The 23,673-nt window shown below is 35.2% G+C and overlaps 3 protein-coding genes across 4 annotated transcripts in view; 1 reads left to right on the top strand and 2 right to left on the bottom strand.

The window, feature by feature from the left end:
- Window positions 1-20,901, bottom strand: part of LOC307159054 (dual specificity protein phosphatase 14) — a 77,013-nt gene extending 56,112 nt beyond the window's left edge. Inside the window, exon 1 of the mRNA XM_079872208.1 lies at window positions 20,892-20,901. The gene's annotated coding sequence lies outside the window, so the exon portion shown is untranslated. The remainder of the gene's footprint in view (window positions 1-20,891) is intronic.
- vps33a (VPS33A core subunit of CORVET and HOPS complexes) lies at window positions 129-13,464 on the top strand. The gene is made up of 13 exons (XM_079872176.1): window positions 129-247; window positions 478-543; window positions 1,635-1,762; window positions 2,235-2,418; window positions 3,634-3,750; window positions 6,405-6,576; window positions 6,680-6,873; window positions 7,737-7,863; window positions 9,368-9,435; window positions 10,112-10,249; window positions 11,050-11,187; window positions 11,590-11,758; window positions 12,239-13,464. The coding sequence occupies exons 1-13, from the start codon at window positions 146-148 to the stop codon at window positions 12,430-12,432; spliced, it is 1,797 nt and encodes a 598-aa protein (XP_079728302.1). The 5' UTR covers window positions 129-145; the 3' UTR covers window positions 12,433-13,464.
- Window positions 13,499-23,535, bottom strand: eif2b1 (eukaryotic translation initiation factor 2B, subunit 1 alpha). 2 transcript variants are annotated; one of them, XM_079872197.1, is made up of 10 exons: window positions 23,443-23,535; window positions 23,215-23,352; window positions 22,356-22,457; window positions 22,126-22,262; window positions 20,508-20,624; window positions 18,841-18,953; window positions 17,212-17,280; window positions 17,037-17,112; window positions 15,734-15,859; window positions 13,499-13,761 (listed from the first exon to the last, which is right to left on the bottom strand). In XM_079872197.1, exons 2-10 carry the CDS (start codon window positions 23,225-23,227, stop codon window positions 13,609-13,611), a joined length of 906 nt encoding a protein of 301 aa, XP_079728323.1. In that variant the 5' UTR covers window positions 23,228-23,352; window positions 23,443-23,535; the 3' UTR covers window positions 13,499-13,608. The 2 variants fall into 2 exon arrangements, with proteins under 2 accessions (XP_079728323.1, XP_079728322.1); XM_079872196.1 differs by having other exon boundaries at window positions 23,215-23,524.
- Window positions 23,536-23,673: the final 138 nt, after the last annotated feature.

The following is a 23,673-nucleotide window of genomic DNA, read 5'->3' as shown; positions in this document are numbered from 1 at the left end:
TAGATATTTAAAAAATAATTAAATTGTATAAAATTGTACTGGGAACTGGAGTAATAAATATTTACATCTGCTGGCTTTTATTTTGAAAGACGAATCACGTGACACCATGATGCCGTGAAAGTCATATGATTGCGATTCAACGAATATGGCGTCGCATTTGTTTTGTGGCAGAGTAAACCTGAATATTTTGAGAGAGGCTGCACGAAAAGACTTGCGTGAATTTTTAGATAAATGTTCGGGAAGCAAGGTAAAGCTTTTTGCTTTAATAAACATGCAGAGTAGTCATTCTTCTGCTGTCACTCTATCATTTATTCAAATCTAACGTTACTTCCCTTGTAAGAATGTGAACTGCACTTTGTGTTATTGTTGTATTGAACGAGTATTATTACTGCAAATACTGTTCAGCGATACTGTCAATGGACATGTAACGTGTCGTCATCCTTTAATTCATGTGTTGTTGTTGTTTTTCTTTTTAAGGCCATAGTTTGGGACGAGTATCTTACTGGACCTTTCGGGTTAATTGCTCAATATTCCCTTTTGAAGGTGAGAAACTGGACACAAAATTGTACCAAAAAATACACACATACTGTAGTGAGTGCATATATATATATATATATATATATATATATATATATATATATATATATATATATATATATATATATATATATATATATGAACTCGTCAAGCCTGCATTTATTTGATCAAAAATACAGTAACAAACTGTAATATTGTGAAATATTATTACAATTCAAAATAATGGTTTTCAATTTTAATATACTTTAAATTATAAAAATATAATTTATTTCTGTGATACAAAGCTGAATTTTCAGCATCATTACTTCAGTGTCACATGATCCTTCAGAAATCATTCTAATATGATGATTTGATACTCAGTTATTATTAATGTTGGAGACAGTTGTGCTCCTTAGTATTTTTTTGGAGCCTGTGTGTTTTTTTTCTCTTCAGGATTCTTAGATGAACAAAAAGTTAAGAAGAACAGCGTTTATTCCAAATAGAAACCTTTTCTAACAAAATAAATCTTTACTATCACGTTATCGATTTAATACGTCATCCGAAAAGGAAAGAATAAAATCACTGACCACAAACTTTTGAACGTTGTTGTATATTGTTTCAAAATATTGATATTTTAAATATAAATGCTGTTCTTTTTTTAACTCTTTATTCATCAAATAATCCTGAAAAAGCATCACAGGTTATTAAAAAAAAATCACATTGATAATAAATCAGCATATTAGATTGATTTCTGAAGGATCATGTGACACCGAAGACTGGAGTCATGATGCTGAAAATTCAGCTTTGCATCACAGAAATAAATGATATTTTAAAGTATATTAAAATAGAAAACCATTATTTTTTCTGTACTTCTGATCAAATAAATTCAGGCTTGATGAGCACAAGAGACTTATTTCAAAAACATAAAAAATAGTAATGTTTTCAAACTTCTGACCGGTACTGTGTGTGTGTGTGTGTGTATATACTGTATCCATATGTATATAATTTCAAAAACACTGGTGACATTTGCCCTTTACATTTTACTTTCCAAACATGGTTTAAATATTATTCTATTTCTTGTCAAGAAGGTGATTGTCTTCATTTAATTTTTTAAAAAGGAACATGAGGTCGAGAAAATGTTCACTCTCAAAGGGGGTCGTATACCGTCCGCTGCCGTCAAGAATATTGTCTTTTTTGTCCGACCGAGGTTGGAATTGATGGACATCATTGCAGAAAATGTTGCAAGGTAAGTCTCATTTCTATAAAGAACAAACCAATGTATGTTTTTGGCAAGAGTGTGCAGCATTAAACTGAACAAATGGACGATTTTGAATAAAAGCTCTAATAATAAAATCTAAACAAATACAAAAAGATTTCATCACACTCTTAAAAATAAAGGCTCTTTATTGACTTTAATTGTTCAACGAAGAAACTTCAACATCCATGCAATCTTTCCATTCCACAAAAGGTTCTTTAGATTATTATAATGTTCTTTACACTAAGATTTTTTTAAGAACTGATCACTGAAAGCTTGTGCAAAAAAAAAATATATTTTAAAGAGTGTATTATGAGCTTTTCATAAAATGTGCTGATTTTCAATTTGAGACAATAGGTGTTCCCACAATAACTTTCATAACAGACGTTTTTATTAGTTCTAGTGTTTGCTGGCAGTCATAGTGATTGTAATGATGATACTGATGGTAATATTTGCATTGCAGTGAGGATAAATTACAGCCCCGAGATTTCCATATTCTGTTCGTGCCTCGCCGGAGTCTCCTGTGTGAGCAGCGGCTGAAGGAGAAAGGGGTTCTTAACTCTTTCACGAACATCGACGAGTACATTCTGGACCTTATACCTTATGATGGAGACCTTCTTTCCATGGAGTCTGAGAGTTCATTTAGGGTAAGACAATGTTTAAAGGGGAAAGGGGTGGAATAATGCCCTTTTCACAAGATGTAAAATAAATCTCTGATGATGAGTGTGTGTGTGAAGTTTTAGCTCAAAATATTTTTCAAATATTTTACAAAATATCCCCACAGATAAGTTGTCACTTTTTGAGGGTGAGCAAAAACGCACAGTTTTTGTGTCTGTCCCTTTAAATGCAAATGAGCTGCTGCTCCCGGCACAGGGGGCAGAGCTTCAACAGCTGGTTCTTAGCAGCTTCGATTACCTCACACAGACATGCACTGAAATTTCAAAAAATTTTAGCCAGACAATGTCAGACAATGATGGAGAGACTCAAGAATAAGTGACAACATGTAGACATTTCTGAATGGTTAGTTTTTGTAGCTTATGTGTAGTTAGCAATTGATTAGCATTCTGCCTTGATGATCTATAAATTGTGTTCCGGGGGCGGGGTTTATGTAAATTCTAGGATTGGTGATGTCACTAACCCGGGAGGAATGTGGTGTAGTCTCTACCAGCCGTTTGTTGTAATCCTTAAAAAGCAATTTCTTTAAAAGCAAATATCTCCCTTTGCTTTGAACTTTGAGCGTTGTAACTTTGCAGATGTTGTTTATGCTCAAACAGCAACATTACACACTAACTAAAGTTAGAAAAGTGAAATCATAATCAACCACCCCTTTAATGCCACATATATTCTGGGTTTGTGTTCATATCCTGAAGGTTTTCTGATTCAGGGTTAGTCAGATTTTGGCTATAAACATCCATGGATGCAAAATACCGTCTCTGATGGGCATATTCAGACATATGGGATTATATTATGAACAATTGAGTTCTTCTTGTGGATATTCTGATATGGACAATTGAATCGTCTTTTATTTGTATGTGTTTTAATCAGAGTTGGACTTTGTGTTATTTAGATTTTTAGACACCATAAAAGACATGATTTAGTAAAGCTACAAGATACCAAAATGTCTCATTCTAAAATGTGTGACTTTACAACAGCAAAGGTTTGTCATACTTTGTTCTGTTCGTTAATCATAATCATTAGAAATTACGCATCAAAAAATGTTCTTATCTCGGGAGATCCAATGTAAATCTATCCCAGATGTTCTGTACTCAGGGAAAAAATAAAAAGTGTATGATATGATCCTGTTTTATATGCAATGACATATCCATGAACGTTTATGTAACTTGTTTTTTTCTTTTGTGAAGGAGTGTTATTTAGAGAATGATCAGACAAGCCTGTATCACGCTGCCAAGGGCCTCATGACTTTGCAAGCGCTTTATGGGACGATACCGCAGATCTTTGGCAAAGGAGAGTGTGCAAGGGTGAGTAGAAAAGCATTCGTGTCAACTTCGCCATCTTGGCTGCTCTTTTCCAACATTTGATGCCATGAATCTCGCTAACGTCATTTCTAGCATCTTGTTCATCCTCAGTGATGCATAATTATGGAAGTTTGTTTCCACAGAACAAAATTATAATGTATTTCTGACTTTATCTCACAATTCTGACTTTTTTCTTGCAATTGTGAGTTTATATCCCACAATTCTGACTTTTTTCTTGCAATTGTGAGTTTATATCCCACAATTCTGACTTTTTTCTTGCAATTGTGAGTTTATATCCCACAATTCTGACTTTCCTTGCGATTGTGAGTTTATATCCCACAATTCTGACTTTTTTCTTGCGATTGTGAGTTTATATCCCACAATTCTGACTTTTCTTGCAATTGTGAGTTTATATCCCACAATTCTGACTTTTTTTCTTGCGATTGTGAGTTTATATCCCACAATTCTGACTTTTTTCTTGCGATTGTGAGTTTATATCCCACAATTCTGACTTTTTTCTTGCGATTGTGAGTTTATATCCCACAATTCTGACTTTTTTCTTGCGATTGTGAGTTTATATCCCACAATTCTGACTTTTTTCTTGCGATTGTGAGTTTATATCCCACAATTCTGACTTTTTTCTTGCGATTGTGAGTTTATATCCCACAATTCTGACTTTTTTCTTGCGATTGTGAGTTTATATCCCACAATTCTGACTTTTTTCTTGCGATTGTGAGTTTATATCCCACAATTCTGACTTTTCTTGCGATTGTGAGTTTATATCCCACAATTCTGACTTTTTTCTTGCGATTGTGAGTTTATATCCCACAATTCTGACTTTTTTCTTGCGATTGTGAGTTTATATCCCACAATTCTGACTTTTTTCTTGCGATTGTGAGTTTATATCCCACAATTCTGACTTTTCTTGCGATTGTGAGTTTATATCCCACAATTCTGACTTTTCTTGCGATTGTGAGTTTATATCCCACAATTCTGACTTTTTTCTTGCAATTGTGAGTTTATATCCCACAATTCTGACTTTTTTTCTCAATTGTGAGTTTATATCCCACAATTCTGACTTTTCTTGCAATTGTGAGTTTATATCCCACAATTCTGACTTTTTTCTTGCGATTGTGAGTTTATATCCCACAATTCTGACTTTTCTTGCGATTGTGAGTTTATATCCCACAATTCTGACTTTCCTTGCAATTGAGTTTATATCCCACAATTCTGACTTTTTTCTTGCAATTGTGAGTTTATATCCCACAATTCTGACATTCCTTGCAATTGTGAGTTTATATCCCACAATTGACTTTTTTCTTGCAATTGTGAGTTTATATCCCACAATTCTGACTTTTTTCTTGCAATTGTTAGTTTATATCTCACAATTCTGACTTTTTTCTTGCAATTGTGAGTTTATATCCCACAATTCTGACTTTTTTCTTGCGATTGTGAGTTTATATCCCACAATTCTGACTTTTCTTGCGATTGTGAGTTTATATCCCACAATTCTGACTTTTCTTGCGATTGTGAGTTTATATCCCACAATTCAGACTTTTTTCTTGCAATTGTGAGTTTATATCCCACAATTCTGATTTTTTTTCTCAATTCTGAGTTTATATCCCACAATTCTGACTTTTTTTCTCAATTGTGAGTTTATATCCCACAATTCAGACTTTTTTCTTGCAATTGTGAGTTTATATCCCACAATTCTGACTTTTCTTGCGATTGTGAGTTTATATCCCACAATTCTGACTTTCCTTGCAATTGAGTTTATATCCCACAATTCTGACTTTTTTCTTGCAATTGTGAGTTTATATCCCACAATTCTGACATTCCTTGCAATTGTGAGTTTATATCCCACAATTGACTTTTTTCTTGCAATTGTGAGTTTATATCCCACAATTCTGACTTTTTTCTTGCAATTGTTAGTTTATATCTCACAATTCTGACTTTTTTCTTGCAATTGTGAGTTTATATCCCACAATTCTGACTTTTCTTGCAATTGTGAGTTTATATCCCACAATTCTGACTTTTTTTCTTGCAATTGTGAGTTTATATCCCACAATTCTGACTTTTTTCTTGTGATTGTGAGTTTATATCCCACAATTCTGACTTTCCTTGCAATTGTGAGTTTATATCCCACAATTCTGACTTTCCTTGCAATTGTGAGTTTATATCCCACAATTCTGACTTTTCTTGCAATTGTTAGTTTATATCTCACAATTCTGACTTTTTTCTCAATTGTGAGTTTATATCCCACAATTTTGACTTTTTTCTTGCAATTGTGAGTTTATATCCCACAATTCTGACTTTTCTTGCGAGAAACTTGCAATTCAGACTTTTTTTCAATTTGAAGATATAAACTCAATGCCATTTTCTCAATTCACAACTGCGACTTTATCTCTCATCCTGACTTCATAACTTGCAATTGTGCATTTCTATTTTACAATAAAAAAAATGTAGACTCGTAATTCTGAGATTTCTCGCAATTACCTTTTTTTTTGTTTTTATTCTGTGGCGGAAACAAGCCTCCATACTAACTTGTAGTAGCTTGGTAAACACAATTTTGTTTTCCATTTCACTGATGTATAAAAAGATGTTATTTTATTTATTTGTTTCACTTTGATGCGTTCTGGCATTGTGCTGTCTCTCAGCATGTGGCCAACATGATGCTGCGGATGAAGAGAGAGTTTGCAGGTCATGCTCAAATCCTGCCTGTTTTCGACACACTTCTCCTGTTGGATCGTAACGTGGACTTGCTGACACCATTAGCCACTCAGCTTACTTACGAGGGTCTTATCGATGAGATCTATGGCATCACCAATGGTAAATGAGTTTAAGAATGTGTGCAGACACGAAATTAAGACTTTAGACATGATTTAAAGACTGTGTAAGCTCTTGTTTGCTCATACCTTGGTTGCTTTGACAGGTTATGTGAAGCTTCCTCCTGAGAAGTTTGCACAGAAGAAACAGGGAGAAGGTGGGAAAGATCTTCCCACTGAGCCCAAAAAGCTGCAGCTCAACTCAGCCGAGGAGCTTTATGCCGAAATACGGGACAAGAACTTCAATGCTGTCGGCGCGGCTCTCAGCAAGAAAGCCAAGGTCATATCAGCCGCGTTCGAGGTTTGTGCTGCTTTTGTGAAGCAGAAACTGATGTAAAATAAATGCACTGTTGCTCAAAAGATTGTTTTAGAAAGAAGTCTATTTGATTAAGTATACTGTAAGATTGTGTTACAATTTATAAGAATTGTTTTCTATGTGAATATATGTTAAAATGTGATTTATTCCTGTGATCAAAGCTGAAATACTCCAGTCTTCAGTGTCATATGATCCTTCAGAAATCATTCTAATATCATGATTTGATGCTCAAGAAACATTTCTGATTATTATCAGTGTTGAAAACAGTTGTGCTGCTTCATATTTCTGTGGAAACCGTGATACACTACCATTTAAACATTTGAAGTAACTACAATCTTTTTTTAAAAACAGAAATAAATACTTGAATTCAACAAGGAAGCATTAAATTGATTCAAGTGACAGTAAAAACATTTATAATGTGCAATTTCTGTTTCATATACATGCTGTTCTTTTGATCTTTCTATTCATCAAAGAATCCTGAATTTTTTTAAAAACAGTCTTCACAAAAACCCTAAGCAGCAAAAACTGTTTTCAACATTGATAATAATAATAAGAACAGTTATTAATAATTGAGCACCGATGATAATTGAGCATCAAATCATCATATTATAATGATTTCTGAAGGATCATGTGACACTGAAGACTGGAGTAATGATGCTGAAGATTCAGCTTTGATCACAGGAGTAAATTACATTTTAAAATATATTTTTTAAATTTATATATATTATATATTATAGTTATTTTAAACCATAATAATATTTCACAATATTACTGTTTTTACTGTATTTTTGAGCAAGTAAATGCACCCATGATGAGCAGAAGTTAAGCTGTTTTCTGGTCTCTGATAGGAACGACACAATGCAAAAACTGTTGGGGAGATTAAACAGTTTGTTTCCCAGTTGCCCCACATGCAGGCGGCTCGCAGCTCACTGGCGAATCACACCTCCATCGCTGAACTCGTCAAGGACATAACGAGTGAGTCTGAGACCAATCATTCATACGTTCAGAAATGAAAGCAATATTTTGAGGTCTGTGGACCGCTGTCAGTTAGCATAGACAACAACTGCAACTCCTCCCTCATACGCATTTTAGCAGGAAAGCGGGCTGGAAAGATTTAACAAATCTCATTTCTGATGAATACTTTTCATCGTTAGTCTACAAAGATGCAATTATTTATTTTAATGCAGATGCAGTTCAGCTAACAGTGGGTTTACTGTGCAGGAAAAAAACATTGTAAAAACTCACAAATAAGAATAATTTAGATTCTTGCCCATTAAAGCAAACCATTTTAACATTTAATCATTTGCAGGATCTCAATTATTATGAATAGGTTGTACAATTCCTGATATCAACAATGGAATTATTACATAAGAAAATACAGCTCAGATTTGACATGTTTTGTGGAAGATTTTTCTATTAATTAAAACGTATTGATATGACAGACTGCAAAATTTTACAGCTCTCTCTGATCATCTCACAAATGCAGTTACAGATGTCGAATTATTAACTCCTTTCTAAAAAAAAAAATCAGTCAATAACTACGTTGTGACTAGTGCAAATGTCCTTTTCTGATATCAATAATTATAACTTTAAAAAATTTTTTTTTTTTTATATTTGTAATTTGATTTTCATTGATGGTCATTTTAATTTGAGATGTGTAATAAAGCTATTTTATTTATTTATTTATTTCATTTTTAGAAATACTAAATTACTTTTCACTGTAATGATATCTTTAATCCATTTTTAGATGTCTGAAGTACTGAATCCAACATGTTAAAATTAATTTGCAGATCTTAAATGCAGTTCTTCTAATACATTGAGACATTAAATGTTTATTTTAATACTAATTACTATTTATGTCAGTAAAGGGGGCTCTGACTAGTAATGTAGGATTACCAGCTAATAACAATCAATGGCCTTACATTAAATATAGCTGTTATTACTAGTGAAAACAGAATTGTTGAGATCTTAAATTTAAATTTAATTTTAACTATAGACATATTTAAAAACATGGCCTTTTTTTTTTTTACTTTAGTGCAATGAACTTCAAACTGTAAACTTACAGGTTTAACGACGATTGGGTTAATCAGTCAAGTGGAATTTCTAATGCTACGAATTTCTACTGCAAGTAGTCAATCTTTTGCTGATATCAAGAATTAGCATTTAGAGAAAATGTTTCATATTCTATGATTACATTAAATGATAATATGGTTTGCAGTGGCCAATAAATATAAAATTGATTTATTTAGATAATTAAATGTTTAGAATTCAGCAAAATTTGACCCAATATTAAATAATATGGTGAGTTGCACATTTTGAACCTTCATGTTAGTCTTGCATTGTAAGTGTTTTTCCTGTAAAGATGTTTAACAAACTGCCGGAGGAGTTGAAATCGTGGTCTGTGGTGAATGATAATATTATGGGACCTGGTGTGAGTTCACATTAATACCAGTTCAGTGAATTCTCTCCTGTGTTTCAGTCTCAGAAGCCTTCTTTGAGAGTCTGACGGTTGAACAAGAGTTTATGACTGGAGTGGACACAGATAAGGTGCCTTGTTTTCTTTATGATACCTAAAGGCAATGTCACTTAAAGCTGGCATAAAACGCAAGTTGTGATCGTTTTTTTCCCCCCATTGTCAAGTCACCTTTATTTATACAGCGCTTTATACAATACAGATTGTTTCAAAGCAGCTTTACAGAGATAACAGGAGAATCATGATTCAGTGATGCAAACAGTTCAATTCTGCGATAAAGCAGCTCTAAAAAAACCAATAGTAAACAGATGAAATTCAGTTGAAATGTGAGTGAAACACTTCTGGAACAAGAACAAATGTGGGCGGGGCTTGATTTTGTCAGTGGGGAATTGATTGGATGGTTGTGGTTTGCTATTGGTGGATCTCATGTGAGTGACAGGTTTCCCCGCCCTCGTCATCAGAGAAGAGATGAAGTTACACTGATTCAAGATTACCAGGAACATACATTTAAAACAGTAATGATATGCAGCAATACATTTATAATAAATACTTCAATATTCCATAAAGAATTTTAAATTTTGATTACAATTGCCTTTGATACAAGCCTAAATATTTTGAACTTCGAAATATGATAAAATAATTCATTTTTAACATTGTACTTTTTAAAATTCTCTGGGAACAGAATATATTTAAGGTTTGTTTCAGTGTGTTTCTCGTCACTGATGTGATCATGTGTGATTTTACTCTCAGGTCAGCACGTATATAGAAGACTGCATTGCTCAAAAAGACCCGCTGATTAAGATCCTGCGGCTGGTGTGCATGCAGTCCGTCTGCAACAACGGCCTCAAACAGAAAGTCCTCGACTACTATAAGAAGGAGATCCTTCAGGTACGACTCGCTTTTATTTGTGAATGCAGAACGGTCAACTTCGATCACATGTGCCTTGATACCCAATCACATTAAAGGGTTAGTTCACCCTCATGTTGTTCCAACCCCATAAGACTTTCGTTCATCTTCGGCACAAATGAAGATATTTTTGATGAAATCTGAGAGCTGTCTCACTCCTCTACTGGGTTCTATGGGATCGAAACTTGCCGGCCCAGAAAGTTAGTAAAGACATCGTTAAAATAGTCCAAGTGACTACAGTGGCTCAACCTGAGAATACATTTTGTGCACAAAAAAACAACCAAAATAACGACTTTATTCAACTATTGATGTTCTTCTGTGTTTCTCTGAGAGAGTTCACGAGTAGTGTAACAGCGCAGCGCTTCTGGGTTGTACGTCAGAACGGAGGCTCACTATTGGCCGACGCTGGTCATGTGTGTGATGCTGGCCAATAGTGAGCCTCCGTTCTGACGTACAACCCAGAAGCGCTGCGCTGTTACACTACGTGAACTTTTTTTCCGCTTGATAAACTTGTGGTTGAGCCACTGTAGTCACTTGGACTATTTTAACGATGTCTTTACTAACTTTCTGGGCCGGCAAGTTTCGATCCCATAGAAGCCTATGGAGGAGTGATCCAGCTCTCAGATTTAATCAGAAATATCTTAATTTGTGTTTTCCGAAGATGAACAACATGAGGGAGAGTAATTACTGACAGAACTTTAAATTTTGGGTAAACTAACCCTTTAAGGCCCTTTAGACAATTTAATGTTTTAAAAAAACATGTTTGTGCTTTGTTGGTTTAGACGTATGGATACGAGCACATTCTGACCCTCAAGAACTTGGAAAAGGTTGGGTTACTCAAACCTCAAAGCACCATGAGAAACAACTACCCCACAATCAGGAAAACACTCAAACTGTGGATGGAGGACGCCAATGAACAGGTTTGTCCTGCTACTCATTTTCAGTACGGCTCAGTGTTTTTATATCACTGAAAATAGGCCAGAGCCAAACTGAGTACTGAACCTAACCTTAACTCAGAAAAGTTGAGCTAATGCTGCTATTTTCAGGCGCAAACAAACAGATGTCATTTAAACAAATATATGTGTGTGTATATATATATATATATATATATATATATATATATATATATATATATATATATATATATATATATATATATATATATATATATATATATATATATATATATATATATATATATATATATATATATATATATATATATACACACACACACACAGTGAGTTGACGGTGGCTCTTCCAAGGCCGTCCGTGTTGCTCATGCGTTTGGGAGTGTTCAATGTGAGTTCACTGTCCCTCAGAACCCGAACGACATCTCGTACGTGTACAGCGGCTACGCCCCGCTCAGTGTGCGCCTGACCCAGGTCCTGGCCCGGCCCGGCTGGAGGAGCATCGAGGAGGTGCTGAAGATCCTGCCCGGACCACACTTTGAGGAGCGACAGCAGGTTCCCACGGGCCTTCACAAGAAGCGTAAGTGATCACCATCACATTATTAAAGGTGCAGTCTGTAAGAATGACAACTAGTGGTCGAAACAGGTACTGCAGTCCAATCCAAAATAACGGAGATCGTCGTTTCTCCCGCCTCCTCAGACTCGACCCTCACTCGGGTTGCCAGTTTAAGCACACGCAACACGAACGAGTGCAATGGACAATGAAAATAGGCAAATTGGCAACGAGCAATATCACAGACCAAAACAATAACACATTCCAGCCTGGAAACGCACATTTCAAAGTAAAATAACTGAGCGTAGAAGTGTTTTTCAGAGAAACGAGTATGTGAACTTAGCATGTTTTCTCAACATTTCTTCTCTGTAAAGCCACTTTGAAACAGTGTGTATTGTGAAAGCGCTATGTAAATAAATTTGGGGAAATAAACACTTCCAAGTCTTCATGCATATGGTTGTGATATTTCTCTAGGTTATTGTTGATTGGCCTCTCTTTGATTTGTAGGTCAGCCAGGAGAAAACAGAACCACCCTGGTCTTCTTCCTCGGCGGTGTGACGTACGCTGAAATCGCTGCTCTGCGCTTCTTGTCTAACATGGAGGACTCTGGGACTGAGTACATCATTGCAACCACCAAACTGATCAACGGCACCAGCTGGATAAAGTCTCTCATGGACCATCCTGAGGAAAACTCACCTTAAAGAAGCCACTGCCATTCAGATGAACGTCCTCTCGTCTCTCCCACAAGACGCTAATGCTAATGTATACATGTAGTTCGAGTTATATAAACCTGCCGATGCTGTTTCGGATCATTTTTAATGATTACGAGGATGGTTTAAACGTCTGTTGCCCATTACGATACTAATTTATGTACAGATACAGTATAAGTGTTTAAACATACTAATGTGGTTTATAACCTCATTTGTCAGACTGCATGTTTTCCCAGAAGCCACCATAAATAATTTTAGCATCTATTGGCAATTTCTTTCTTGAAATGCATTCCAAGTCACTGTGTATATATATATATAAAAAAAACTATTGGCTTTAGCACTTGTTGTTTATTGAAATGACTAAATTCAATGAAGTAAATTAACCTGCTTATAATCATCTCTGCATATTATTAACACACGCATATAGCAAGTATTTTAACATCAAACAATCGTGCACGTCACCTTATAAATTAGGGATGCCCCGATATGAACATTTTGGCTGACACCGATAATTCTTTATATTTGAAAGCCGATAACCGATATATTGGGTAATAAATCTAAATTTTTATATAATTTTTGAGAACCTGATTACAAAAACAGAAGTCTCACCTGTAAAATCCATGACTCAAGCACACAATTATAATGATGTTCTCATTATAATTTTATATCGCCTATACGACAGACTTGTTGCACTAAACTATTTTCCTTTTTTGAAGTGATTTCAATCATATTTCAAGCAATTTAAAACCATCATGTTGAACAGTGCGCATCTGAAGTGTCTCAGCTGAAGGAAATAATACATTATTTATTGGGTTTAATATATCGGCCAGATTTTCTTATCGGGCCGATAACGATACGGTGGCCGATATATTGTGCATCCCTATTCATAGCTCTGAAAAACCCGATCTTTAATATCATATAGATCCTATTTTATCCTCATTACCTCAGCATGACAGAACAAGTTTGTAATGATGTGTAAATGTATGAAGTCGTTTAAAATAAATGTAACCGTTTTATAACAGCATGTGAGTTTTCTAAATGAAGAAGGGCACATGAGAATCATTTCAACCAGATAATTTAATCTTTAATCCAGGATCTTTCAGTTTGCGGTGCATCTGAAATCTTTACACTTGAGCGATGATGGAAATGCTCTCTGACAGGTGCTGATCACAGGTATAGCTTGATGAGCTCGTCGCTGACGGCAGAGGGCGTCAGCACCCCGAGGTCAGTGAAGAGCAGCGTGATGAGGGACGGGGGGGTGTAGTCGATCAGCGGGTGCTCCTGGCTGAGGTCCACTGTTTTCAGGATATCTGCTTTATACTGAAACACACACAGAAAGAGATATTTTGGACCTATTTATGTATAATAAGTGGAACTTTTGTGTTTAAACTAAAATGAAAATTCCCCCATGATTTACTCGCCCTCAAGCCATCCTAGGTGTGTATGACATTCTTCTTTCAGACGAATACAATCAGAGTTATATTAAAAAATATCCTGGCTCTTCAATGATTTATAATGCCAGTGGATCGCAACCAACAGTTTGAAGCTCAAAAACGTGCATCTATCCGTCATAAACGAACTCCACACGGCTCCTGGGGTTAATAAAGGCCTTCTGAAGCAAAGCCATGCGTTTGTGTAAGAAAAATATTCATATTTAACATGTTACAAAGTAGTCAAGTCAAGTCATCTTCATTTATATAGCGCTTTTAACCATGTAGATTGTTCCAAAGCGGCTTTACAGAGATACAAGGATAGTTTAAAGTAACAGAGATTGTTTTGGCTTTATAGCAGTTCTTGAATAAAGTTATTTTCCAGCTAAAGTTAATTTGATTGATTTACTTCCTTCACAACGATCATTAGTTATTAACTTAGGGGCCGCTAACACGACACTGTTTTAACAGGAAACTCTACACAGACATTAAACGCGAAACCTGTGAGAGCGCTGATGGCGTGCACATGCGTATTACGAGTTCAGTCTATTGGTATGCGCATTTGAGTATATGTGCGCAGGTTTGTAATTCCTTACAAACCAAGCCTTAAAAAAACTACTTGTCTGGCCTTAACATTTTGTAAAATAAAGTCAAGTAAAATTCTAGCTTCCGGACAAATGGCCAAATGCGAGTCTACTTGTGTATAAAGCTCAACTTATGACGTCAGAAGTAGCGTAGTGCGTCATGGCATAGCGTAAATATCAGCGGTACGTCGCATTACTCACATAAGTTGCGCTTTACACTTAAAGGGATACTTCACCGATTAGCATCAAGCTTTGTATCAGTAGAAACCCGGTAGTATTTTCGAATGACCGTGCTTCTCCCCCTCATGTCCCCCTGAGACGAGAGATTTCTGGATTGTGTGTCTGGAAAAAAAACTCTGATGACGCAAAAATCATCATTTAGCTCATCAGAGGCTTTATTGGCCAGAGGCGAGAGACTCCAGCCAGTAGGAGGAGCTCGTCCCGCATGTGTTCAACCCGCCCATAGGGGGATCTCACCATAAAACACCGTCTTTTCAGTTTCGAGTCGACTAGTAGCCTAGCTGTATCATTTCTCCCGACACTGCCCTCTGTAACCGGTGGGCGTGGCTTGGGAGTGTCCTCGTAGGGCAGCGAAGCAAGTGCATTCTGGGAGTTGTTGTCTTTCATCCACATGAGCCAAAAATACATTTTCTGGCTTTTCTCAGTCTAGAAGGCACCAACTTATTAAAATAATTTCTCATTTCTACTACATAAATGACCCAATTTAAGTACACATTCATCTTTCCAGCGGTGAAATATCCCTTTAAGTCGAATCCATATGTTCATTTGTCCAGAAGCTTGTTATTTTACTTTATAAAGTTTTAAATATATTTATGACGGATAGATGCACGTTTTTGATCTTAACTCTGTTGGTTGCGATCCACTGCCATTATAAAGCTTGGAAGAGCCAGGACATTTTTTAATATAACTCAGATTGTATTCGTCTGAAAGAAGAAAGTCATACACACCTAGGATGGCTTGAGCTCGAGTAAATCATGGGCTAATTTTCACTTGAAAGTGAACTACTCCTTTAAGGTGTGTCGTAATTACGAGATTTCAACTTGTAAAAAGCGTTCATGTCCTCGTAGAGCTCGGAATTACAGCTTGTAAACTGGGAGTTTTCTGAGAGCTCATACTTGTACCATGCGACCACTGCAGATTCATTTTAGGTGTTGATAACATAGAAAGGAATAATTCTCAGTCCGAGGACGTGAACAGCTTCAACGTCACATGATATCGTCATCTCGTAATTACGACAAGGCGTGAACGCAGCATTACCTTGAATCTATCGGGTACGTCTTGCTGGTTAAGAGGGTAGAGTCGCACAAACTTAAAACTTTCTGCCACCACATAAAACGGTTTGTTGTGCGCCTTCGAACACACAGCCATCTGATAGGTGCCAATCTAGGACATGAATGAATGAATAATTTGAACAATGAATGGTAAGAAATAAATGCATTTTGTTTTAAGGCAAGACACTATAGGCAAAAACCGTTGTTTTATTAGGCACTGGTCAATTTTGAGATTTTGGGCTTTTTTTCCCTTTTGTAGCACGTCTTCTTTTAGACTAGTGGAAAAAAAACACATTTATTAGACTATCTATTTGCATCTGTAGATTACATTTAAAATGCATATCCTTAAAGGCTGATTTCTCTAAATTTCTTATTTCTGTTGCCTTTGGCTTGCTCAGTTGGGGATATTTAATTTATTTAATCAATCAACAATACTATTGATCAGCATTACCAAACGTGGACGTTTTCCACTATAAACAAACATTGATGTATTATTTTAATTTAATACTGTGAAACTGCTTTGATACAATCTGTATTGTGAAAAGCACTAGCCTATATAAATAAACTTGACTTGACTTAATTTTAACTATTAAAAATGAATAGTCAGAAATCTCCACTTTAGCAGTTCTTAAACACAATAAACATTACAGCTTTATTCCTGTCTACATTCAGAAGGTTTTTACACAGGGGTATTGACAGTTTATGATATGTTATTGCTAAACAACATGATTTGTTATTGTCTGTTGACAGTATTTTCTGATTTATGGAGTTACACGTCAACAAAATCAAGCGAGTAGAATTGTGAACTTGTTTTTATCCAATGTTCAGGTTTTGTGTTCTGGAAGTGTATGCAAATGAGTGCATATTTAATTTGATGATGGCTCATTTGCATATTTACACAACTTTTCAGAAAAAAGTTGTCTGGGTACATTTACACGACAATGATGTAGTAAAAACGCATTTGTAAATTGAATGCGTCGAGGCTTCTGGTCTAATCCTCTTCCAGTTATCTTCAGCTGTACAAAACGGCTCCTTGCGCTGCTTGATACATCGAACTGGTGTTTCTTACCATGATATCTGAATGTATTGTCGTAATTATGAACGCACTGACTTGTAGTGGATACAGCTTTACCGTTTACTGAACTTTGTTATTCTTCTAGTTGTTTTCCTGTTAGCGATTATGAAGTCTCGCACATTCACTTCTGCGTTGCATAAGATGGATTTCCCAGTAGTGTCTCGCCTTAAGTAGAACTGCGAACATCAAGACTACAAGTGTGTGTATTTCTGACCTTGTTTATAACTCCGCCACTCTCCACAACGCCCTCAGCGCCCACGATTACCAGGTCTACCTTCTCCATGATGTACCTGCAATCACACACACAAAAGTAGCAGAGTCATACAAGAATGAATCAGTTAAGAGGGTCTATGACAGCTCTGATGTAAAGACAAAACTAAGACACTTACCCGACTGCAGCATCAAGCACGATTGTGACGGGTATATTGAGTTTGCGTAGTTTTTGAGCCATAAGTTCACTAAGAGACAATAGGAAAAAACATTCATAAATGATTGCATCATAAAAAACTATATAAACAATGTACAAATACACACATACTTTGATAGCAAGCTTTATATATATATATATATACACACACAGTGGTGCTTGAAAGTTTGTGAACCCCTTGCGAAATCTGTGAAAATTAACAATATAAGTAACAATATAAATAAATTTAACAAAATGCACGTTTTTTTATTTTTTTATTTAGTACCGTCCTGAATAAGATATTTCACATAAAAGATGTTTTAATAGTCCACAAGATGAAAAAATAGCTGCATTTATAAAAATGACCCCGTTCAAAAGTGTATGTGCCCTTGAGTCCTGTTTGAGTCCCTCAGTTGTCCTGTGTGAAAAGATGAATCTCAAAATCATACAGTCACTGCTGGAAAGGGCTCAAATATGCAAAAGATGCTGGAAAACAGTCACGGATCATCCAGGTAACAACACACAGTATTAAGAATCAAGGGTTCATTTGATAAATTCAGCTTTTTTTTTTGTCTTGTGGACTATATGTAAACATATTTTACATATATTATCCAGGACAGTCCTAAAAAAAAAATAACGTGCATTTTGTTTGATCCCTCTTATTTTGTTAAAATAATTAACATTTTGCACATTCTGCAAGGGGTTCACAAACTTTCAAGCACCAGTGTATATGTGTGTATATATATCTAATGTACACCAAATGGCTTGGTTTCTTTTGGTGCAATTACAAAATGCCTGTTAAATGTGGGTGTGCCCAAAATATTTGTGCAAACATTCTTAGTATATCACCCATAATACACCCATTAAACATGCACATGATTTGATAGTTTGAAATGAATAAATTATTTTATATGGGATCTTAGTAAATGAATCATGGATCTTTAGGTGCGACTATTCTATGCCGTTTTGTAGTATAACTAGTGCGTTCACACTGAAAATTCCTAACAGAAAAAGTGCATTTTAAACCCCCGGATGATGTAATACAGTGTATAAGTGTGTAGTATGTCATTTGAGAGACAACTTTTGCGTCCATATACTGTATATCACCAAGTAACAAATCTGATGGACGTGTGATATACATGACCCTTAACTAGACTAATTATTCAATACAGGGATTCCTGACCACTCAAACAACCCACTCACTAGCCGTTCACTAGATCTCTCTGAGTCTTTCGTTCATAAGTCACATGGGAGGTGAGGTATACTAACAGACTGAAGACCCACATAAATGAATGAATCATTTCTGTTTCTTATAATTTGGCCTTTTCCTTGCAATTTTTTTCTTATTCTAAATAATTTTTTCTTATTCTAAATAATTCTTATAATTTGTCCTTTTCCTTGCAATTTTTTTCTTATTCTAAATGCGATCAACATTTGATGTGTTTGGGGAATTTGGTTAACATGTAACATTTTAAATACATTCTGCTGAAATGGACGAAATGACTCGAAAAAAGATTCGTTCATTTTGATGAACGAGATTCAAAGATCGAGTCAGTAAAATGATCCGAACTTCCCACTGCGAGCGTGTGGTCGGCCAGAGATGAAGACTCACCCTGCTGAATCCGGCTGTGATTCAGTGACGTATACTGTAAAACGTTTGTTATCAGCTGCCGCATTTTCCAGAACCTTTAACACCACGCGGGATGACGAGTGTGTGAGGATTTTCTGCAAATGGAAGGCAGATATGAGAATGTGTCCAAAATAATGACAAATGTGACCCTGGACCACAAAACCAATTTTTTGAAATTGAGATGTATACACCATAAAGCTGAATAAATAAGCTGTCCATTGATTTATGGTTTGTTCTGATATGACAGTGTTACTCATTGAGCCTCATACGACTCGCCAAGCTTTAATTTGTGGCTCGCATGGCGGTAAATAATACGTTGATATGATAATGCATTCACTAGAGATATTTTATAAAACCTTTAATAACAAGTAGGGCTTTAACATAACCCATTAAAAACTCAAAGTGTTAGCTCTATTACAAATAATTTCGATCGGATTGAAAGGGGTGGTTTATCGAGAGAACGTGAAAAAACTTGATCGATTGAAAAGCAAACCTGAAAGGACGACGTATGACGTGCTGAACGAGCTGTTCTCCTAATGAATAAAGTGTCATATAAATGAGTGTCCTGTCATTCTATAATTCTCCTTTCACTCAGCATGTGTGAAGTGAAGCAGGACAACGGCTCACCAGTCCTTGTTTCAGATTATCATACAGACGACTGGTTTTGGGCATTTTTACTGCGTGATAAATACAAACAGCACGGCACAACGGTTCATATGTTCATATTCCGATTTGAATCTTTTGACTTATAAACACGCACATCAACCCGATCATCACATCACGATGTTTAGCGTTCATGTAAACTACAATACATTCAGATTCATCAATCGGAATGAATTCAGTCCGACTGAAACAAAAGTTGTGCATGTAAATATCCAGTCTCTGCAGAGATGCCAGTTATATGGCGGTCTTCCCAGCTCTTAACGCTGCATGTGCTGTTGGTTGGTTAGATAGGCCTACAAGATGGGCTAATGTAGAAAAAAATAACTTTAATAAGTCATTCTGGGATGAATATTTTCTGGAAATCCCTTTTTTTGTTTTCTTTTTTTTTTCATTAAAGGAAATCATCTTGTCTCAGTTACAAATTTGATTGATAAATCATAAATAATGTTTTTTTTTTCACCCTTTTGTATTTATTGCATTGCATATTGTATTGTTCAGGGGTGACAGATTGATAGGCAGACATGGTATTTATGAATGGATGTAACTTTTTATACTTTGTGGTAAAATGGCTCTCCTACTGACTTTGTCCTATCAGTGCGGCTCGCATGAAAAAAATAGTGAAGACCACTGTGATATGACAATATTTGGTCGAGATACAACTATTGAACATCTGGAATCTGAGGGTGCAAAAAAATCGAAACACTGAGAAAATATCCTTTAAAGTTGTGCATTTATGTTGGCGATTGTGCTGCATTCACTCACAAAAATACATGTTTTATATATTTACATTTGGAAATTTACAAAATATCTTCATGGAACATGATCTTTACTTAATATCCTAATGATTTTTGGCATAAAAGAAAAATCGATAATTGTGACCCTTACAATGTATTGTTGGCTATTGCCACAAATAAACCAGTGCGACTCGAGACTGGTGACGTGGTCCAGGGTCACACATGATGTCTTTTAGGAACGACTGTACTTACGGCTCCGTCTTTGATGAAGGTGTGGCACAGTTTACCCACTTTGCCTCTAGAGAGGGATATTTTCTTCAGGAAAAGTTCACCTCTCTCTATCATCACATTCTTACACTGTGAGAGATCCTGCGACACAAAGCGAACATCACAAGGTCAATCACACTGTGACAGAACAAAAAACTGAGCAAATAATAACAGCGTTTCAAGAGCATTAATAAAACAACTTTTAAATTCTTCATTTCATAAGCGAGTAGAATTTTTTTGACAAGCACATAATTGCAGCATATACTGTATAGTCGTCACTTTCAAAACGTTGAACCGTGGAGTGAAGGATAATCCATATAAAGCCTGCTATATCATATTCAATATGCACATTTCTAAAGGCCTCTACACTCCTTCTGTCGTCTGACTGAGAGTTCAGACTTTTTCAGCAAGTAAAAGGCCTTTAGTATAAAGAAACGTCCACCTTCAGCTCGTGCTTCACGTGTCTTTAAAGTGAAATCTGATTATTATAAAGTAAACATAAGAATAACTTTTATATTGTTAGTAATATTTCAACTGGACTGAAGCAGCTTCATTTCATTTATCATTTTTTAGAAAAAAACATGTTCAAATGTGAGTCTCAAATACGATCATCAGGCTTTTGAGGAAGGGTTATTTGTTCATCTCTCAATCATCATTGTATTACATTAAATTTTATGTTTTAAAAATACAGAGGTTTGATCATAAAGCTCAGCCTTTAAATATCATCTTACTAAGGCATATTATTGTCAGATATAGAGTGACGACTGATATTTATATGCATTTTACATCTGCTGCAGTGTTATATATATTTCACTGATTTACTTTACAAGCAAGAAAATTGTATATTTTTGCTCTGTTTGTGCCTCTGAATAAAATTAAGGTTTGAGCTTCGTATCCTCACTTTATCAGAGCCATAAAAGCCTAATGTTTCAAAGCATTAAACACGCATGCAAACTTTTCTGTTTAAAGGTTCAATAAACTGTTTAATTTCATTTAAAAAAATATAATTTTTCTTTTTATTTCTAGTGCTGTCAAATGAATTAATCGTGATTAATAGCATCTAACATAAAAGTTATATATATATATATGTTGGTGTGTGTGTGTGTGTAGTATATATATGTGTGTGTATGTATATATATATATATATATATATGTGTGTGTGTATATATATATATTATACAGTATATATATATATATATATATATATATATATACTATATATATATATATATATATATATATATATATATATATATATATATATATATATACTATATATATATATATATATATATATATATATATATATATATATATATATATATATATATACTATATATATATATATATATATGTTGGTGTGTGTGTGTGTGTGTGTGTGTATGTATATATATATATATATATATGTGTGTGTGTATATATGTATGTGTGTGTGTGTAGTATATATACACACACATATATTATACATTTACAAACTTTTATGTTAGATGCGATTAATCGATTTGACAGCACTAATTATTTTCTATGTCAGGCTTTACAGGGTTAGTTCTGCACTACTGATCCGATCTGCTCCAGTACATGGTCTCGTCTCTGCTGAACTGACCGGATGCTCCAGTGAGGTCAGACTGATGAAGCGCAGGAACAGCTCTCCTCCCGACGACACGGCCACCGATGAGTCCGTCTCCTGCAGCCGATGGATGGCCTGCGTCATGTTCTCTCTCAGGCCCAGGATAGTCTCGCCTGCAGGAGGACAAGCATCGGTTCACGTCCACAACCCACACACACACACACACACACACACACACACACACACACACACACACACACACTCACTCTGATCTCTCTTCAGGAACTCCAGCAGGGATCGTATCGCAGCCACCGCTGAAGCCACGTCTGGGTCTTCTCGGATCTGCGCTCGGAAATACTCCACCAGTTCTGCGAGGAAACACGTTTGTTGATTCATCTCAGTTTTGGGCTTGCAAATAAACAACATTAAACTCCCATTCTGAAGGCATATTGAAATATAAATAAGATTCTGGGTTTTATTTCTGTCAATTTTTTTTTGGTAACACTTTACAGTAAGGTTTTACTTTGTTAACAGTATGAAGAAAGAACAATTGTATTTTTATTAATTAACATTAATAAAAAATTATTTTGCTCATTTTTAGTTCATGATGGCTAATGCATGAGACCTCAGTGTAAAGTGTTTAAAGTTTTTCTAATGGATTTAATGTTATTTATATACAGAATCTAGAATATTTAATCTAATTATTTAAACTATTACAGCTATTAATAATTACAATTATTAATATATCCTTTAACCTATTAAAAAATTGCAATAACTAACGTTACAGTCATGTATTAAAGGTGAGTGAATAAAACAAAGGAATATCCAAACATAAATAAAGGACTCATCGTCAATAAATGTGTGATACTTGTCCTGAAGTAAATAAATACAGTAATAATAATAATATCCGGTTGAACGAAGAAGAAATATTCTTATTCCCATGAACGCTTTCTCTAGATGTTTTCTAGATGTGTAAAATCTGTCTAAAGCCTTTTACAACATCACAGAATGAAGAACACAACATTATACAGCTCATAAACTGGAAGATGATTAGAACACAGCTGCTAACAAGCTAGCATGTAGCATCATTGCATTGTTTTTAATAACTACGTTCTCAGAACTCACCTCTTTCTTCCATATTAAAGAAAAGTGCTCAGAAATGTGTTTCAGGAGCGATTCAGTTTAATTCTCTCTTTCTTACGACGCTTCGCTGATGCAATGTTCCCTCATGACACTGACACTGACCCGACGGAATATTCTGACCTAGTCAACAGAATAATGTTTATTTAGCTTTTTTTTAGGTTAGCGACTTTGCCAACAGATTAATGTTTATTTTATATTTACTGTATTTACTTCAAATTAGCAACGTTACACAGTGAACAAGTGTGCACTTTCTTCTTCTTTTTTCCCCTTATTTTAAGACGGATGGCGCACCACCATTGATGTGCCCCCTACAGGACTGGAGCAAAACAGCATGCATTTATTTATACGCTACTAATGCGATGTAAAACCGAATGAATGAATAGAAGAATTAATAGATAAATAAAAAATAATAAAAAATAAATTAACAAATAAATAATAAAG

This window comes from Squalius cephalus, assembly GCF_949319135.1.
Source record: "Squalius cephalus genome assembly, chromosome: 5".
Classification (NCBI taxonomy): Eukaryota; Metazoa; Chordata; class Actinopteri; order Cypriniformes; family Leuciscidae; genus Squalius; species Squalius cephalus.
Note: the sequence above shows the minus strand (reverse complement) of the source record. Positions and strands in the feature narration are given on the sequence as shown.

Excerpts from the sequence above, each read along its gene's own strand:
- vps33a (XM_079872176.1), top strand. The coding sequence starts at position 146 with ATGGCGTCGCATTTGTTTTGTGGCAGAGTAAACCTGAATATTTTGAGA. Across the intron at positions 544-1,634 it reads CTCAATATTCCCTTTTGAAG|GAACATGAGGTCGAGAAAAT; the intron begins GTGAGAAACTGG and ends TTTTTTAAAAAG. Across the intron at positions 6,577-6,679 it reads GATCTATGGCATCACCAATG|GTTATGTGAAGCTTCCTCCT; the intron begins GTAAATGAGTTT and ends TTGCTTTGACAG.
- eif2b1 (XM_079872197.1), bottom strand. Across the intron at positions 22,263-22,355 it reads GTTCCTGAAGAGAGATCAGA|GCGAGACTATCCTGGGCCTG; the intron begins GTGAGTGTGTGT and ends GTCCTCCTGCAG. Across the intron at positions 15,860-17,036 it reads GTGGCGGAGTTATAAACAAG|ATTGGCACCTATCAGATGGC; the intron begins GTCAGAAATACA and ends TTCATGTCCTAG.